Consider the following 20874-nt stretch of genomic DNA (forward strand, 5'->3'; position numbering starts at 1 on the left):
GTTTTTTTTTCCCTTTCTTAAATATTTTAGCCCAGAGGCGCTACCACTGTTGCTGATGGGCTTGGCCTTGGCCAGTGGTGGGTCTGTCTTGGAGCCAGCTGGCATTGTCTCTGTTGGACAGAGGAGAAGCTTCTAGCACCTTCTCACAGAAGCCACCTCTGTACCCCTCTGCTACTAAAACCTTGCCATGCAAACACAACACAATAGCCAAACATTTACACTGCACTGTAATATTCAAATGGTGGACTGTATAAGCTAAACAAGTGAGGTGAACTTTTTATATATGTTATTTTTTCATATAGATATTCATATAGAATATCAATTTAATATGCAGGTGAATATTCTGAAAGAAATTACCCCTCTCAACATTTTTAGAAACTTTTAAATTATTATGTGTAAATACAAATGCGCATAGTTATATTTTAATATAATTTTTTACTATTATTTGTGAGATTTCCATTGAAATGAATGATCAGTATGTTGAAAGACCTTTGGAAAGAATGAACCATGTACTGAACTTTGCTATAGTTACATTTGAAGAAATTAGCATACTTATACTACTATTAATTGATGGTTATCTGCCAGGCTATAGCTTCAGTGTGGTGTTTTGGAAGTTAGTGATTTAGCAGTGGGTCGAGGAAAACAGAGCTTGTATTGAATACTTCACACTTTTATAAAACTTCATCTGAGAGTCCTCAAGAACTCTGCATTCTGTTTTGTTTTGTTTTTTTCAAATAGCAGTCACATTTGTACAAATCGTAAGAGCAGTATAAATTTGGTTAGCCATGGTAAACTCCAGTAGATTTCAGTCACAGACTTGTTAAATTCAAGTAATGTCCCTGCTATCACTTCTTTGGAAAAAAAAAAGTCAGCAGAATATACTGCCTTCAGATTACTATTTGTGATCATCAGGTATGCTCCACTGGACCAGTGGGAACAATTTACAGTTAATGAGGTAGAATCACTGCTCACATTTCTTTTCACTGTAATGTAATTTTGTAGAGTATTGTGTGTTTTCCTAAAAAATAAACAAAAAGTTAACTCTAAGCATATCAGTCTGAATAAATTAAATGGCTAGCATCCATGAATTGATCAAATCAATACTGCATTTTAGTTATGTGGCATCTTATTTCTTACAGATATTTTGGAACTCAAGTGTCTTCCATAGTAAGTAGTGGCTTTTCTTTTGGCATTTTCTGTATTAAGGAGCCTCTGTTAAATTAGTGGGTCTGCTCATGGGAATACCTCTCTCCACATGTGATTATACTAATATAACTTTTAGAAGTCATAGATTAATTTTAAATGAAAAGCTAAAAAGCATCCAAACCCCTAAATTAAAGTGTCTGGAGACAGTTGCCTTGCCAAATCCCCTTTATTTAGAGAGTTCCTCAGGCTCCAGTCAGGAGGCAGTGATGGCTACTGCAGAGGTCTTGTTGTGCTCTTTCTTTTTCTCCATATCAGATAGGTTCTGTAAAAAAAACAGAAGAGTGTTTTAGAACATCTTTATCTGAAGAGCTATTACAGGTCAGATAGATAGTAAACTTTTAATTTGCCAGTACAATGTGCAGAACTAGTAAGTGTCAGCTCTTCCTGTCATCAGGAGGGATCATTTGTTCTTGGTTTTGTACACAGCCAGGTATGTGCTTTATGGTGCTGAAATTTTCTGCCTTTCAACACATCGCAATCTGGTGGTGAAAAGTACTATTTTAGAATACATCTGCTTCTTTCCAGGCAACAAGTAAGCTGCTAACTAGGAAGCTGCAAGAGACCATTTAAGAGATAAAGGTCCTTGGGTTGTTTCTGAGATAAGTTCAATACTGCAGCATGTAAAGTGCATTATGCAAAAGTCCTTACCATTACCTGGAGAATATATCTCTTGATATCTATTTTGAAACAGTGGTTCCAACTACAGTATGCAGTGAACTCAGTGGCAACACTGGCAGCACACTTCTCTTGTTAGATACTAAGCAGAGAAAGGCAACCATACTGACTTCAGAATACTTATGCAAGTGAATATTTTGCTTTACACCAATTTCTTGATATTACCACTAGTAGTCAGACAGCTCTGGCACCTTTTTGCTCCTTGCTTGTGGAGTTTGTTGCTGTATCACAGGGTTGCTAATAGTACTGTGTTTTTCTCTGTTACTGTAAAATGAAACACTAAGTAAGGGAACTGTTGGGTACTGTGGACTTTTTCTGTTGAGGCCACTTACTTGTGCCTGAACGTGGAGTTCTAGCCACGTTTTTGGGGTGGGCAGGTACAACCAAGAGTCAGACACAAAGAGAAAGATGACAAAATCTAAGTGGTGTACTAGGAAAAAGATCTTTTCTATGACATTATGAATGGTTATGAATGAAGCAAAATTGCATTTGCTAAAGCCCAAATGGTGCTGATGTAATTTAGATATAAACTGCAAAAAGTTGTGTTGAAAATTTAATCAATGTAAGGGTACAGGAGAAAACATGTTAGATGTGGTATGTGGGACCTAAATGTGGCCTTGATGTGAAGACACAGAATGAAGTGCAAGTTGACAATCATCCCCAAGATGCAAACCTGAGTGACACATTGACTTATTTTTTGAAATAGCCCTTTGTTCCCTCTCAAACACTAAGGAGACTGTGTATCCTTACAGTTAAGAATATCAGTCATGCATTTATATTTCTGCAATAAATTAGCTATTTCAAATATGACAACTTTCATTAATAACTATACTTACTATAATCTACTTTAAGTAAAATGATGTTTAGAAATATCTGTGTATGTGTATGTGTGTTTGTGTATTTATATGTATTTATTTCTGAAACTTCAAACAAAATATCAGAATACTGAATTGTTCTTGGCTAGGCATTTTTTTTTCTTCTGGGTAACTATTCTGTAATAGTTCTTCAGGTTGTTTCCAAAGTCCAGTAACATCAAGAATTTGCAGTTTGCCCAACATTATCAAAAATTTCAGTATATGCAGTTCAACTTGCTTATTTTCTGTTAGTTTGTGACATTTCTTTCGGTTTTGTTCTCATTTTCTATGTGAATTTCCCTCAATAGACCAAATTCAAATAGTTCAAACAGTAAATAATTTCATTTTACTGAAACTGTTCATTATTATAATGATATTCTTTGTCTCTTCAGTGGAGCCAAAGTACATTGATACAAGGCTTTATCTAGTTATGTCTTGAAAACATGCAAGGATGGAGACCACATAATCTCTCTAGATAACCTGTTTCACTAACTGACTAATTTCATGTTGAAAAAGTTCTTTATATCCTGTCTGAACATCTCTGGTTTCAGCTTATGCCAATCTCCAATCAGCTTGGTGGCCCTCCCCTGGATTTGCTGCTGTTTATCAGTGTCTTTCCTGTATTGGAGCAGTCAAAACACAGTATTCACAAGCAGTCTAGCAAGTGCTGAGTAGAAGGGGACAATCCTTTCCAATTATATACTGACTGTGTGCTCATGTGATAGAGGCCAGGATATTTCTGGCCTGCTTTGCTGCCAGGGCACACTGCTAGCTTATGCCCAGCTTGCTGTCTACCAGGACCCCCAGGTCGTTTTTACCAGGGCTGCTCCCCAGTCAGTCAGTATATAGCCTGTATCACTACAGTGGGTTCTTTCTTCCCAAGTGCAGGACTCATCCTTGGAAAATTTCATAAAGTTCTTCTTGGCCTCTTCTTGCAGCCTGTCTAGGTCCTTCTGAATGGCAGTTCTACCGTCAAGTATATTGATTGCCTCCTACAGTTTGGTGTCATCTGCAAACTAGACAAGAGCGCACTTTGTCACCTCTTCCCAGTCCTTGATAAAGATTTCAAACAGGACAGATCCCAGTACTACATATCTTGTTATTTTATCGTAACAAGCAGTCAGGCTGGTCAGCCATGATTTACCCTTAATGAATCTATGCTGACTGTTCCCTATCATCATCTTCCTGTGCCCAGAAATGTGTTCAAGGAAGACTTGCTCTGTGATTTTCCTTGGGACTGTATCAGGCTGATGAGCTTGAAGTTACCTTGAGCTTTTTGGCCTTTTTTTGAAAATGGATGCAACATTTGCCTTTTTCTAGTTGTGAGCAACCTCCCCTGATGTCCATGACCTTTCAGAGATGACAGAGACAGGCCTTGCAAGAGCACTGGACAGTTTGCTCAGCACCCTTAGATGCAGCCTCTTGGGTCCCATGGACTTGTATGGGTGAAGTTCTCTCAAGCATTTCTGAATGTGTCAGCTGTTTCTGTAAGAGAGACATCCTTAGCAACTATGTGTATTTCTAGATCTCTGTACATGTTGTTACTTCCATTGAGAGTTGGTTGACATTTTCCACTTCAAGCAATTTTTTTTCCTTTCACAATATTGTGGCAAGTATCTTCCAGGTCAATGTAATGTTTGTTTACCTGAAATTCACTTCAATCACAACACTTCCTTTATGGAATCTTTCTGAAATTTAATGGTTGTGATAAGAAAATCATGTATGGTAATGGTGGTGGCAGTTCATGATTATGATAAAGGATATAGTTGTTTAGGTACAAGTAACTCTGATTATCTTTATTTACAGTGCTCTTGAAAATCTCAGCAGATAACCTGGAAGCTATAGACAGTAAGGACAGTGGACAACTGTATTTCTACATTAGATAAGAAAATGAAGAAAAGACAAGGCATGCCTTCCCAGTCTTGGTGTTCACTGTTTAAAATATATATGTAGTGTGGAATAAAATATTATATTATAAAATCAGAGGTATCATTAAGACTATAACACATACACATTAAGTTAACATGCTAATCATATTTTTAAATTGCATATTTTAGAAATTCATAATTCTTTTTTTCCTCAATGACAAAACATTGATTTCAAGCTAAGTAAAAAAATAGAATTTATGTCACATTTTTTAATAAAACAAAGCCAGCAATGCATAATAATGCTTTCAAAAAATAACATTTTACTTGCAAGTCAGAGCCAGAGATTTTCATTATATTCTTAGGAATAAGTGCCCCAGTTTTAATTATGCCTGAGAAAACTTGAGCTGTTTTACATGTGAGAGATCTTTCCTGCTTAGAGTGTGTATGCAACTTCTGCTTTTGTGTCGCTGATTCATGAGTTATGAATATATATTAGCTTCCCATTCTTCTGCTGCTAAATTTTTATAATATTTTAAGGAATGCTAAAAGCACTACAGTAAATTTGAGGAAGGAATCCACACATTGAGGAAAAAGTAGTGATGGGGCATTAGGTACTTACATGAGAGATCTTTCTTGCCATTTATATGTCTTCTTTCTGTTACCTCATCCAGAACGCTGACAGTCTTCTGGCTAAGACCACTCGGATGTCTTGTCTTTCCTACTGTATATCCAGGCCTCTCTTCTTCCTAATTTTTGATGGTTATGACGCACTCACTAGCTCTAGAGGTCAAGGAATGCTATCATGCTGTCAAGTTGGAGTTTCAATATTTATTCAGTGTGAACAGGTTAGTGTTAGTAGATGCCACCATCTACCTGCGTTAGTGCTTCCGCTTTCCAGCAAGAGCTGGATCTTTTTGACTTACCAGTCATATGGATGAGAAAAGTGTTTGTACAGGCAGGCAGTGTGTCTCATTTGGGCTGTGTTTTTGCTTGTGTGTGTGTACTTTCAGATGCAATTGCACCTGCTTACTGAGAGGCTTTCCTCCATTGTGCTCCAGTGATAGCTTATGTTAGTGTGTTTGACAGCTCTCTCAGGTAATGAAGTGCTCCCACAGATGGTGCTGATCTGTGCTGGGAAAGGCATTGAACAGTTGTTCTTTATAGCTCAGACTAATGTTGACTGTGTTAGAGCTTGTCCTCTGTTCCACCAAAATGATTTTCAGACAAAAGTTTAGTGCAAGCTGGCAGTAAAGTAGAGAACTGTATGTGTGAACGTTCAGTTATTCCTTCCTGTGTGCATCACACTGCAGTAGTCTATCCCGGATTACAACTGTGACATATCAGGTAACTTGGTTGAGGTTTCTTTGAAATTTCTTGTCTTTTCAAATCTTGACGAACTTGGCTAACGTTGTTTTACCTGTAATCTTATAACTTCACTTTCTTTATCCTTTTCCAGATCTACACTAAACACATTAATAGATTTTCTAGATTTTTTGCTTGACTTTGTTGACTCTAATTATGTAGACCTGGAGACAGTTCATAGATATCTATTACACATAAAAGAAGAATAAATTAAAAATACATATGCAGGTATATATCTCAGAATAAGAAACATAGACAACTATGCTGCATTTAAACTTGTTATACTTTAAAAATTGTTGATTTATAGTGCATTTCTTAAAAAAAAATATAATTCAAGTCATGCTGCTATGTATTGCATTTGATCTGACACTCAGTGTTCTTGACTGCTCAGGGGAAATAGTGTAAGAGCTCATAAATGCTACAAGGGGGTGATATGGTGCTCCACTGTGAGTTCCTACAGCTTATATCTGATGGTTGTTGGTTCTTTCCATAAGCAGATTCAGCACACTGAAGTCATCAGAAGGCTTACCCAGTCAAAAACATGAAAGGTTTTTTCCAAGTTAATGATTTTTTTATAAGCTCATGAAAGTGTTTTTGAAAGGTCATGAAAGGTCTTTGTGGGGAAGAAGAAGAGGATGAAGTAAGCTTTCTCCTGTGTGGTGTCACTACACCATTATATTGGTTCAACTATTGGTGAAATCTTGCTTCATCTTGCACAGAGGTGAACATAGAAATTGTTCTGAGCTTGATTTGGGCTTAAATTTAACCTGCAAGCTAGAGCTGATGTCACCTTCAATAAATAATGAAGATTTGGCAACTTTTGGTGTACCTCCGAAGAATGTGAAATTCTTCAAAAGTGTTTATTATTTCTTTTTTCTCATTTTAAAAAGTTTTCACAGTCTACCAGAGTAATAATCCTTTGTATTTTTGTTCTCTGTCTCTTTTCTCCAGTCGAGGCCTCTTGCCCTGCAGGACGTTTTGTGAGGCAGCAAAAGAAGGCTGTGAGCCAGTCCTGGGTATGGTAAATGCTTCTTGGCCAGAATTCCTCAAGTGCTCTCAATTCCAAAACAAAAGTGAAAATGACACCACTACAAGGGTATGCTTCTCACCATACCAAGAAAAAGGAAAGCAATGTATGTTTCCGTTCTTAACTGTTACACTATGTTCATGATTTCCTATCTAAGAACGTATTTTTAATTGTGTAGGAAAAGCTCTGGGATGAAATTATGATTTCTGGTTCTGCTATTACGTTCCTTCACATTACTGTCATAAAGCCTGGTTGTCAGTTGGTTATAGTTTTGCTGTGATTTAATTGTTTAGGCTGAATTTTTTTCAGTCTTCTATTGATTTGAGGCTTTTTTTGTTTTGCATTGGAAAATTTGAGCTGTTTCAAGGAAAGAAGGTAAGAGAAAAGTAATATGCCCTTTAAAAATGTTCTGCTGACTTTTTCTTTGCTAAGCTCTAGTAAATACAGGATTATTATTTGGAGCAGGAACTTGATACACAGGCCAAATTTCAAGTATATCTCCTTTTTCCTTGCTGTAAAATGAGCCCAGAACTGATTGAGAGGTAGACTTTTCAAAAATTGTGGTTTGTTTACATCCGCTCATTAGAATCATTTAGGTTGAAACAGACCCTTAAGATCATCCAGTTCAACCGGTGACACTGCTGAGTCCACCACTAAACCATGTCCCTAAGCGCCACATCTACACATCTTTTAAATACCTCCAGGGCTGGTGACTGAACTGCTTCCCTCAACAGCCTGTTCCAACGCTTGACAACCCTTTTCGGTGAAGATATTTTTCCTAATAGCCAATCTAAACCTCCTCTGGTGCAACTTGAGGCTGACTCCTCTTGTCCTATCCCTTGTTACCTGGGAAAAGAGACTGACACTCACCTCAACACAACCCCCTTTCAGGGAGTTGTAGAGAGTGATAAGGTCTCCCCTCAGCCTCCTCTTCTCCAGGCTAAACAACCTCAGTTCCCTCAGCCGCTCCTCATAAGACTTGTGCTCTAAACCCTTCACCGGCTTCATTGCCCTTCTCTGGACACGCTCCAGCACCTCAATGTCCTTCTTGTAGTGAGGGGCCCAGAACTGAACACAGTATTTGAGGTGCGGCCTCACCAGTGCCGAGCACAGGGGCACAATCACTTCCCTACTCCTGCTGGCCTCACTATTTCTGATGCAAGCCAGGATGCTGTTGGCCTTCTTGGCCACCTGGGCACACTGCTGGCTCATATTCAGTTGGCTGTCGACCACAACCCCCAGGTCCTTTTCTGCCAGGCAGCTTTCCAGACGGTCTCTAAATACAAGGCATTTCCATCTCCTCAGAGCTGCTGCTCTGTTCTCTAGATCCAAATCTAGGTGAGATCAGACCTGCCATCTGAGGTTTTACTGTTGATATGCATCATCCCATGAGCCTAAATGACAGAGGCTTGTACGGTCCATCTGTGGGTTCTAACTTTGTTGATGACTTCTGGGTGATAATAAGAAGAAATGTTATGATGAAAATTGTTTTTTAATTTTGTTTGAAAAACCTAAAAAGTTATACAATCAAAACTACCTTGAAAGATCAGTGAGGTTTTGCAGTTTCTCTTTGAATGTATGTTAAGATTGTTTGCATGTCCTAAGTTATCTCTTTGCACTTTCTCGATGTGCATAATGATATAGCCTTAAATTATTGGACCAAGTCTTTTTACCAGTTGGATTGTCTCCATCTGTGAGAGCATGTTTTGAAGGGATCATGAAGTTCAGGAGGCTGTTTTCCATACCTACCTTCACCTGTGGGAAATCTGTAATGGCTGAGGTGGGGAAATATACAAAGAAGTATTGTGTCTTGTTGAAGGCGGTTGAATGCTTTCCAGGAAAATTGAACACTATCCACAAGTCTTTTGTAGGGTTCCTATGGGATTTTGTGCAAGTTGCTATAGTGGAAGACACTGGGAGCTGTGTTTTAACCATGTGATATAAATATATGCTAAATATGCTAAAAAATTATAAAATCTCTCCAAACGGGAACCATAAGCAAGTAATTATAAAGATGCATATTCCCTTTGTAGGGAATACAGGGATGTACAACAGGGATGTTGTAACAATATGTGTGTTGATGCCCTTGGTGTATCATAGTGATGAACATCATAAGAATTAGGGGTACAATAATTTTGCCTTCATGACAGGTTTAGATAACAAATAAGGTAAGAGGCTGTAGCATAAATACATAAGTATGGTAAGGGATTGTACATTGAACAATGAGAGTAACTAGCAATGAGCAATGAGCGACTAGCATATCGTTGAGCACTCTCATACTGGGCACAGAATGAGGTATAATTCTGGAAAAGCCACAGGATGTTAGAGACCTGGGCTTCATGCATGTGTGGTACACAGATTGAATACAAGGTATGATATAAATATGGCCATTAAATTTTGACAAATTATAGCTGGCCAAAGTGTTCAAAAGCCCCACCAAATCTAGATAGCTGAAGTTTTAGATCAAGCCAGAAGAGATTGCTGACTTCTGAAATTTTCAAGTTTCAGAATATCTTCTGGCTAAAATCATATATTTAATACTGCTAGAGAAGAAGTTTGTTAGAACAGTGCCTGGCTGATGATTCTCCCATAATCTGTATGGCAAGATTTGTATCTATCTGGTAGTGAACTGCATAAATTACAAAAAAGTACACAGTGGAATCTTACTATTTGTCACTAGGGGAAAATGTCTAGAGCCAGTTGTGAGATTCACTGCCCCTACCTGGCAGACTGCGGACACCAGGCTGCTTATTGGCAATTCTGGCATCCTGTTGTATAAAACAAAAAGCATTTTTAATTAATTTTTTCATGAACTATTGTGCCTGATGTTTGGATATGTATAGTTTCATGTAGAATGATAGATATGAAGTATATTTTGAATTTTTTTTATTTAAAATAATGGTTCTAATGTGATTCCTCTATGGCTGAAAGAAGTGAAAGTCCAGGTTCACTAGGGTGTTTCTCCTACAGAAATAAATCATGCTGTAGTTGAGTGTTTCTTTCTGCAATTTGTATATTTGAAAGAATTTACTCTCTGAACACAGCAGAACCAAACACCAGGGGTCAGATTACTGTTCCAGTCCCTTTCTACCTAGTGCTCAGCTCAAAGCGCTCTTCATGCTCTTCTCAGGGCTCAGTTCCTGGAAATTCCAAGAGCATGCCCTTGGCATATGGCTGCTTATGTCTCAACTTTGTGGTTTCTTTTGGGGACTAACGCTTCCAGATTACATGCAGTGAAGCCCTCCCTGCCCACATATGCCTTGCATATAATTTGTTTTGTGTGACGATGTAACTCTCTTTTGGGGCTTTAGTTATTTCTTGTATTTAACAAAAATAAGGTCTGGCTGCTATATCTGCTTGTTTTAGCACAGTATCACCCAGTCCAGAGCAAAATTTTATTTTGATTATTTTTGTCTGATTGTGACTAAATACTATATATACTCCACATATTATGAATTTAAGATTATCAGTCCTCCAAAAAATCCTTGAACCTCACATGCCTTTCCAAGCTTGGTTGAAGAATGTATGCTTGACTGATCTTCCCGTTAGAATCCAGACCATTTATCCTGGGAAAAATGACCATCTTTCCTGAAAAATGTTTATTAGTTACAATTGGGATTATCTAGTAGATATATACTTATTCATGTGTCACTGCTGATATTTACCTCTTTATCTAGAGTTTTACTCTGCAGGCATTGCAAATTGAGTGCATGTTACCACTATGGAGAAGCTATTATGACATACATTCCTGATGTGACCACAGATGTACTGAATGTACTGGAAAATCTGAGCCATGTGCCATTATAGTAAAACCATCCGAGTGTACAGAAAGTCACAGAGAAAAAAGTGCAGTTCTGTAGACAGGGTTGCATCAGTCAGGTTGATACCCTTTCACACAAGTGACAAGTGACTATCCAGTAGGTGAGAAAATCAGCTACTCTGAAAATAGTTTTAGGAATCCAGCTGTTGAGATTTAAGATCGATGGTTTCACGGTTCTAATGAGTTATAAGCACATAAGGGAGTGATGGAGAAGCATCATCAGTCATTCATTCCACATGAATCCAGTAATGCATTCTGTGGGGGAGAAATCTCAGAAACCTTCCTGGGGGCTGCTATACATATCCCTACTCACAGAAATATTCCAGTTCTGTTTTTCTTTCTTTCAACAGTCACTATGTTTTTCTGTTATTTTATTCGCTTTGACCAGCCAAAATAGCTGATGCTGTTAAAACTGGAGAAAAAAAGACACAGTAGCTTGAATGAAAAATAAAGCAACAAAATGAGCTGGCTTACATTAATACGGAGCTCTCACAAGAGCCCTGAAATTATTTTTCAGTTAATTTGAATGGTTAAAAGCTTTCAAAAACAGCAGTGAATATGATGCTTCTGCTCTTTATACAGCAAAACTGTGTAAGCGACAATATGGAACTGTCAGACAATATTCACTTTTGTATTATTACTAAAGAGGCATTAGGAATGTCTGTTTCTGTTAAAAAATGATGCACAAGAGGCCTGACCTGCACTTCATAGCCATGAGATCTGTAAGCAGTAACACTATTTAAGTTAGATAAAAGACCTAGTACATTAAAATTTAAACAGACTATAAATTCTATTGCATTATGTTGCATATAATTGATACTGTTTGTTCTTAAAGGTACAAAAAGTATATGACAAAAACCAGTGAGACTTTTTTTCCAGTGAGAAACAGTTTTTAAATAGCTATCAGTTGTGCGAAATTAAGAAAATATTTTTAATATTTTTTCCAAGAGCAAATTCTGTGATTCTGTGAAATTTACATTTTTGTCTTAGGAGATTTTATCTCTCCACAGAATTTTTTGGCAATGTTTCAAGCAGTGAAAGTTAAATATATGAAAGTACATTTTCTTTAGGTACCTTTTATTGCAAATCCTCCTGTGATCACAGTTTCATTCCTGAGTGAATGGACTTTATTGGAGTGAATGTTATGGATTTTAGTCCTGACTCAGATTTAATGGAAACATTAACTGACTTTTTTTCCTTTAAGTTAGTTTCTTAAAAAATATTGCTGTTTTCTTTTGTTTGTTTGTGGGTTTTTTTTTGTTTTTTTTTTGGTTTTTTTTGTTTTTCCTGAACAATATAAGAAAGGAACTTTACATGTTGTAATGGTCTCTCGGTATTCTAATAATTCCTATATACTATGAATGCATATGCCTTCCTATTATTAGTTAAATTTTAAGTCTGTAAAAAGGAATGAATAGAAAAAAGGAATCATGAAAAGGGATGAAAGTTAGTAAGTAAGTGTGTGTATAAGAAACACATGACATTATAAATAGCATTCAATTATAAGTAACACAGAACTTTTCTGTTCTGTAAGATAAATAAATCTTTGTGAACTTTTTACTCACTGGTTATTGCAGTGGTTTTTCAGTTGGATACAGTCTTTTAATTATTTTTTTCTGGTTAGAAATGTTATAGTAGTTGGTAAGCGGGAAAACCATTGCTGATAGCCAGGATAATCTTCCTTGGCAAAAACATAGAAATTATTTATTGTACATGTTAATAAATGCCCTACAATGTTCAAGGGCATGAAAGAGCTAAATGCATGTATAATTGGAGTGAGCTCTTTCTGCTGTTTAAGATGCCACGACAGGAGCTCTTAGCCTGTTTTAAGCTGGATAAGAAGCATTTAATTGGAGCACCACATTAAGAATATTAGCAATAGTCATAAACAGTTAAAGTATAACATTTTAAGATATTGTAAAAACAAATAGTTAATAGATGTATTAACACCACAACTATATACTTCAGCTGTACTTCTCTCTTATAATAGCATTGCATTTACCCAAGTTTAGATTTAAGTTTTGAAGTAACTCAGCTGAACAGTTCAAACTTTCTTCTAGTGGCTGTCATCATATGTTATCTTGTCCTGCACAAGCTGCAATAGTGCAAATAATACAGAAAAAAATCAAGAAAATTAATATAATGTATACAAGGAAACTACTAATTTTCTTAACCTAATATGCTTAACTAATGCAGATCTTCTTTTGTTTTGTTCCCAGAATAAAACACCAATAAAAATTGTTCTGATACTCTTTCTTTAATGTGGTGCCCAGTTTACCTTCCCAGATTTTTCACACTGGTATTTGTTTAGAGAATTGTCTTTGAGGAATACCTTTGAGCAGAGATTCAAAGGCATTATCTGGTTACAACCAAGTATTTATTTTTCTGTTAGCAATGTGAAGCTAACTATAGACATCCAATACAGAATTTATCTGAGAAAAAGCTTTTAAAATCAGGAAGACATTATCCTTCTTTTGTGCCCTTGCATTCACTTAATGCAGTGAAGAGAGAGATGCTCTGTGTAAGTGTAACATTGTTACTGACCAGCTGCAAAAACAGCAATAGTGGAATCATTTTTTGAGGGAGACAAAATGTTTTTCAGGATTATGGTGGTGTTTTATGTGAGGAAACATTCACAGTTGAAAAAACTATTTCCCCCAGGCACTCCTCCTTTACTTCTGTTGACTCTGTATTATATTTTATTATGTCCTTCGGTTTTGTTTTTTCTTCCATTCTGTCTCCCTCACCGTTTATCTCTGCCTGCCTTCCTGTTCTTTGCCTGTTTCTTTTCCAGCTTGGAGTTTCTTATGTGGCCTTTAGGCCACTTCACTTGAGCGGAAAAGAAAGGTCTTTTCTGTTCTTTCTCCCACAGGTTTTTGCATTGTAAGGAAATAGAGAAATGGACAGTTTCTTGGCGGGAAGGAGTTGCCAACTTTCCTAATTCTGTGATCATGATCCTAGCATCAAAACTTTCTAGAATTGACAGGTACAAGATACATACACTGTACTGCAGTGTATACAGGGTATAGGGAGCAGGGATGAAAATTTGCAGGCAAGAGAATACGGGGATTCCTCTGTGACCCACTGCGCTATTGTGACTGTACTGAGTCAGACGAAAAGTCCATCTATCTTGTAATGCTGACTCCAAAAGCTGCCAAAATCAGATGCACAGAGAAGAATAGGAGAACAGAGCAAGACTATGTGGCAATACTTTTCCAAAATACTCCTGCATTTTCCATCTGTTTGAGATTCAAGGACTTTTCTATAATTTGTGACCCACCATAGATTTTTCTTTTATTAATGTGTCCCTTTGTTTCATGGATCTATGTACATTTTAGCATCCATAGTATCCTGTTGCAAAATGTTACAGCTTATCTATGCATTGTATGAAGAGTACCACCCTTTTTTTAAAGGTAGTTTTATTTGATGCTTCCTAGTTCTTTCATAGCATTAGACAGTGCATATTGTCTCCACTTAAAAAAAAAAATTAGCAGCACTTCTCACCATCATTTTCACAGATATACAGTGTTTTATCTGTTGCTATACCTTGAAATGCAACCAGATGTCAGTCTTGAGGATGGTAGAATAATATGTTTCTTTCAGTCTGTACTACCTGCAGCTTTCCAGGGATCTGTCCCCATAATGTTCTATAGATGGCATTCTAGTAATCTGGCTGGGAAGTACAGCACATAAATGGTCTTGGCTCCTCAAAGACACTTTTGATAGTACAACAGCCACACATAAAATAAAGAACTTTTTGGCACCAATGGTGTTTAGTCAGGGATTCTGGAAGCTTTTCCAGATTGTAAACCTTTCTAGGGAAGGTCTAAACCAGGCAAGTTTCTCTATCAGCAAGGATTGCTTCCATTTTCTTCGGGTTCATTTACCAAATATTGTTTCTCCTTCAGGAGTTTGTGTATGTGAATATTTGCATGATTATATTAATAAATGTGTGAAGTATTGACAGAGGTATAATAATTAACATTTCCCAGCACATTCCTTTAGAATAACACCTTTACAGTACTTAATAATTTTGGCAAATTTGCATGGAATGGTCCATAATTTTTTTACTTCAGATATGTATTTCATGTTTTATTTCTTTCCCTTCTGCATTGTTTCAAACAGTCTTAGCATTTTTGAGCATGCAGCTGTTTGCTTGTGTTCAAGAAAGTCTTATAAATGGTTGCATATCTAAATCCTCTAGGTTTCAGATCAAATATTAAAATTCAACATTCAACAAAAGTCTTTGTTGTACAGCATAAGACAAGGCTTCTATAACTTCCATTAAAATATGATCTTTGGAGGTATGATCAAATTGTCAATCTTCTGAAAACTTCTTGCACAAGCTTGGTAGAAAGCAGGAATTACATTCGTTGGAGGCATTGTTCACAGTATGTGTGCTCTCCTTGCCCTAAACACTGCACTGACTGGACCAAACATACCCAGTCATCACCTATTAGAAGACTGCAAGAGGTGAGATTAATTTTTCTTAAAATTCCTTCTGATTGCTGCTGGGTGCTAAAAATGAAAGAAGGAAAACTGATTTCATTCTTCCTTGTGTTTGCATATAACATACAAGATGAAAAGGAAGATGCTCACTTTAAGTAAGAAGCAATGGAGAAGTGGATTGGGACAGAAATCAGAATGGACAGGAGCAGAATAGGATAGAGATATATTAGGAAGGGAGAGTCAGAATGATTTGTAAGTGCTTGAACACACTTTTGTGCGCAGCCCAGAATTAAATATGGGACTCCGGAATCTTTGTTCTTCTGATCTGTAGGAAAAATGGTCACATAAATATTCTTCCTGTTTTTTACCTTTGTTGTCCTAGGACAAATTGACATATTCACACAGAAGGTAGAAGTCTGTTATTGTTGCTCTCTTAGTATCTTAGTACCAGTGAAGATCTGTGCTGATGGAGATCTGTAAGCCAATCAAGACGGTTCCTTTAATGGCTCTTTTTGATCTATTTATGCTGTTTTCTTTTTTGAACATGCAGGAAATTGCATAGAAGCCTAAGTTAGAAGAATGTAAGATTTCCAAGTCAGTTAAAGTTGCCCTTCCAACCTCAAACAGCCTTTCTTGTATGATGAATTACAATCTTTTGATTATGTTATCATATTCTATTTTTACCTGACATCATCATCTGTGGGATAAACACTGGTCTAACATGGAACTAGAGCCCATACTGAGGATGGCTATTTTTTCTAGGGCCCCCTGTAGGGTTTACTGATTGTAGCAATTGGAATGTGCAATGCATAAGGCAGGGAACTGGAGAAACAAAAAAGATTGCCTTATAATTAAAAAAAAGTTATGTTATAATATAGAATGAGATTCTTTCCCTGTCACTGTTACAGAGACCATATGTAATGTTGAGCAAGGCACTGGAATAAAAATTTTCTCAACTGTTCTTTGCACACTTACCAATTAACTGGATTCTTCATTTGTATAGCTGGGGTTTATTTGCAATTGGAACATCATCTTTCAGCTACAAGTAAAGGTTACAGGAGATATTCTTTGAACATGTAAAATAACATCAGAGTCTTTACTCTCCAGAAAAAAAATAATCACATACTGATATGTCTTAGATTGGACAATTTTCGTTATTATTCATTATTTCTTATAACTTTCACCTTACTATCTCAGTGCCTCATTTTTTTCCCCTGTAAAGTGAGAATGCTATCTAATCTTATGTTGCTGCTAAGACTATCATATTTTGCAGTTTGTAATACCCTTCCAAGATGGTATAATAGAGGCTGTAACTCTTCAGTTAGAAGTTGGGAAACATGCCCACACTACACAGGGGGTAGTGAGGGAACCTACCGAGGAGCTCATTACAAGGGTGTGCAAAAGGATGGTGCTGGTAGTTTTGCCATACCTTGCTTCTGATTAGGAGGCACAAACATTAAATGTCACAAACTAGGTGAAAAAAATTGTTTTAAATTTTCTTACGTATTCTGAGTACCTTTCTGTGAAGTTAGAAACCTTCTTTAAAAGATAATGCATAAGTAGCTTTCACTGCAATATCCATGGCCCCATTACACAACTGGAAAATAATGTTTTTATTGCAAAATCAAGATCATGTGCTGCCCAAGTGGAAAATGCACCTGGGAATCAAATAGAAAAGATTTTGAAATTATTCACATAAGTTTTTATTACAAACACATTTTTCATAAAAGGATGTGTGTGTCAGTTGACTAAGTCTAAGATTGCCCTGTTTCTCAGGGATGATAAAATAATATTTCAGGTTTAGAAAAATATGTAAATATGTTGAAAAAAAATAATCCCCTGCTGCCAAAAATTAAAAGTAAAAGTTAAGGTGCTGAGAGTGTGTGTGTGTGCGTATCCATTGCCATAGTGTAATAGAAAGGACTGCTATGCTAGGACCACAAATAAAATTGGAAATCTGGATAATTAATTGCACTTGCAGTCAGTGCAAGCTGGAGCTATTTGTCATTTTTGAAAAACACACTCTGCATGTTTAGGCATGTCCGGTGCTCAGTGGTACATCACAGCATCCACTGTGCACATAGTGGTTTGGCAAATTGTGAAGAATATCACGTTGCTATACAGAAAGGCTGATCATCAGCAGAAATTATTATATTTTTTGCAGGCACATTAAAGGCTCCTTCTTTAGTCCCAAGGGCAGATTTAACAGGTGTAATACTCTTTTCATGATTGCCTGCTGAAGTCTTTTAAAATGGGTCATTCACTGATGTCAGTTTTAAACGGCTTTGTTCTATTTCAAAAATGGCATTGTTTACATTGAAATTTATCTTTCAGGTTTTCCTCTTGACCTTCTTGCATTCAGTCATGTTCCTCTGAGAGCTATCCTGGTGTTTCCCAAAATGGGAAATATTGAATAACAATTGATCAGTGTGAAAATAGTTTCATAAGGCTCCTGCAGCATTAACTTTGTAGTACTGAGGCCAATGATTTTTCTCCCCAAAGAGCCCAAGAAAACAGAAGTTTTTTCATCTTTTTATAGGTATAGAGCTAAGGCACAGGTTGCCTGAATTCTCCAAGCTGATGCAAAAAGTTTGCAGCAGAGCTGGGATGAGAACCTTTATCTCTGGAACACATAAAAGATTCCTTATTCCGTAAGAACACCTTGCATTGCCTAGCCTTTTTTTTTTTTTATGGAATTTCTTCATAGTACTTTTATCAATCAGCTAATCTTTAACAAATACAATCACTTATGGATTTTTTGCAAGCAGCTGATTTTTTTCACTATCAAAAATCAAGTCAGGCTTATGGTATTTAATAAGACAAGCCATGAAATTCAATTTTAGTGGAGAAAGTAATGAGGTTTTTTGAAGAAATTTTCTGTCTCCTTCTCAACCACAAAATAATGAGGGATGTTTTATAAGTCAGAAAATAGAAAAGAAAGAATTTTAGGAAAAGGATGATGGAGACTTGTACTGTGTAAGGGAATATTAGCTGTATTTGCAGGTGGGATTTTCCTTAAAATAAGGCAGTAGTATTTCCATCAGATTTAAGAGCAGTTATCATGAGATAGATAATACTTTGCTACTGTGAAAATCATAATATATTGACAACAGAAGGTGATCTTGCACCCTACTGAAAATCTAATGTCAAAACATGAGTGTTCACTTTTAATGAAGGGAACAAACCAGTTATTAATATTCTAATGCCTAGGAGCTTGGTTTCTTGAAGGATGCTCAGGAAAGCGTAGTTTTAAAGAAAGTGAATACTCACTTTGCAAATGGTGGCATACCTAATATACTGAGCGGGGACAATGGGCACACTAATTTCATGGTGAAAGAAGTCTTCCACGTGTACTGCGAAATCATGGAAAGGCAGAGATGGCATCTGGAATAACTGAAAGAATAACAGAGAACTGAGGAGAAGGGATACCTGCCTGTCAATATTTTATTATTTTTCTAATATAGCTGGCCAGAGGCATCATGCAGCTGTTGGAAGTTGAGATATGTCTTTGTCTGACAGGTAGCATCAGACTAACAGAAATAAGGCACCACGAGGAGCCAGGCTGAGCAATCAGCCTGCTGTAACCCAACAGCCAAGGACCTGAGGTCACTATCAGGCAGCAGCAGGAGAGGGGCTGCTCCCTCCAGGCAGGAAAGCTGGGAGCTGAGGTCAGGCTGTGCTGGGATGCAGAGCCTGAATGCAGCAGGCAGAGCTGGCCCCAGACATGGCAAAGTGATGAACCAGGTCCAGGGTGCAAACAGAGAGCCCAGGCGGGAGTTTGGACAAGAGACAGGACTGGTGACAAGGCTCCAATTTGGCTCCAAGCCCACCTAGGAATCAAGGCCAAAGTTAGGGCTGCAGACCAGCTACAGTGTATATAGAAGGGAGCCACCCAGGAGATGGAGCTGGATATAAGGCTGTACCTACAGCAGTGCTCACGTGGGGCTTGCGACTATAGGCAGAGTGTGGGTGGAGGCCCCAGGTGAGGCTGCTCAGGATCATTCAAGGCCATTCAAGGCCTATTGGTGCACTCGTGGCTCTGACAGTCACTATGGGCAGGTTGTCCTGGTGGATTCAGGAGTGCAAAAAACCAGCAAAAAGCTGTATTCTAGGGTGTAGGTTGTACCTGGTAGCTGCAGGTGAAGGATAGCAGTGAAAAGAAATCAGTGTAACTGAGGAATAGTACAAAACCATGGACATCTCAGGCCCAGGTCTAGAAAGGGTCATGGTCATCACTGGAAATGCTTCGAGAGAGAGAAGAGAGAAAGGTATTAGAGTAATACAAAGACTGACAAACTGTCCCCTGCCAAAGTGAAGGCAACAGCAGGGCTGAAGGATACTGGTCTCCTACCAACAGCCAAAATTCCCGATAAGGGACTGTTGTGAAGACCAGCATGCTTCAAGAAAAGGATTACTTTGTCACACTTTGTTACTTTATCACAGGGAGATAACCTTTTTTATTTTCTGATTTAGGTTTAGATTTTTAGGAATACACTTCTATAAACCACTTTCAATTGTTCACCTGATTCCTTGTTTGTCATTGGACAAGTCACTTGGGCCTCCTATTCTTCTGTTTTTCACATGTGGAAAATAAAGAGGCATAACCTGGCAGACTAAAGCACTGTAAGATAGAAGTCATGAGCTTGAGATTTTAAGAAAAAAGTTTCCATCAAGTTTTCTTTTATGATACACTTACTAAAATCAAAAGATATATCACTAAATAATGAATTCCTGAAATTCTATGAAACACTATGGCTTAAAAACTAAATAAAGCAGATAAAAATTTATGTAACAGCAGGGAGAGTCAATATTTATTAGTTCACGTTTCTCATCTCTTTTTACCTTTCATCTTTTATATCCTTAAATTGTATCTGCATGCTTTGTGAAACACTGCCAGATTTCATCAGCACCACTTTGCTTTCCATTTTGTTTCGTTTTTATATTTCTATTCTTCTGAAGACATATGAAATGAGCTGACTTGTATGCTCTGAGTTACTTCACGATGGACTTTGTTGGAAGAGATTAAAAAGAACTTTCCCTCCTTTTGTAAGTGAAATAAATGTTGGCTCCAGAAAGAAGAGTTTAAATGGGACATTAGCAGTGCGTGGGTTTAGGACTGATCTTTCACTTAAGCTCAATTTTTATTTGTCCAAGAATGTGCTTAATCAACACATTTTTGTGGTTAATCCTTCACTGTTAAGGATAATTCCTTATACTAGGAATTCTACTGAGTGCAGCACCAAATAAAATGTTGACACAAACATCATCATTGTAATTGATTTATTAATGGCTTCATCTGAAATTTACGTAGTGTGTTACCGTTGTGCTATCATTTACTGCAGAGACAGTAATGTTGTAAAAGCTCATGCTACTAAAAATTACATCATTAGATATTTGGTTATTTTTTCTTAATTTAATTTTAAACCTTATTCTGCATGAATATACTTGTTGGTAGACATGTTTTGAGGAATACAAAATTATGGTAAGAATACTCAATATGCATTTTTTTGCTTTTGAGATGTAGATTATAAATAAACTTTCTAGACTGTTAAGCATCAAGTTCAGAGAATAAAGGAAGAAGAGATAGGAACTGAATTCTCCTATAGGACTAGG

At 37.1% G+C, this 20874-nt stretch overlaps 1 protein-coding gene across 1 annotated transcript in view; it reads left to right on the plus strand.

Moving 5' to 3' along the window:
* Positions 1-20874, plus strand: part of CORIN (corin, serine peptidase) — a gene marked incomplete at its 5' end in the record, with an annotated part of 96447 nt that overhangs the window by 17219 nt on the left and 58354 nt on the right. Inside the window, one exon of the mRNA XM_010291485.1 lies at positions 6917-7098. Within this exon, the coding sequence (XP_010289787.1) occupies positions 6917-7098 (182 nt within the window). The remainder of the gene's footprint in view (positions 1-6916; positions 7099-20874) is intronic.

The sequence above is a fragment of the Phaethon lepturus genome, unplaced genomic scaffold (assembly GCF_000687285.1).
Source record: "Phaethon lepturus isolate BGI_N335 unplaced genomic scaffold, ASM68728v1 scaffold7150, whole genome shotgun sequence".
Classification (NCBI taxonomy): Eukaryota; Metazoa; Chordata; class Aves; order Phaethontiformes; family Phaethontidae; genus Phaethon; species Phaethon lepturus.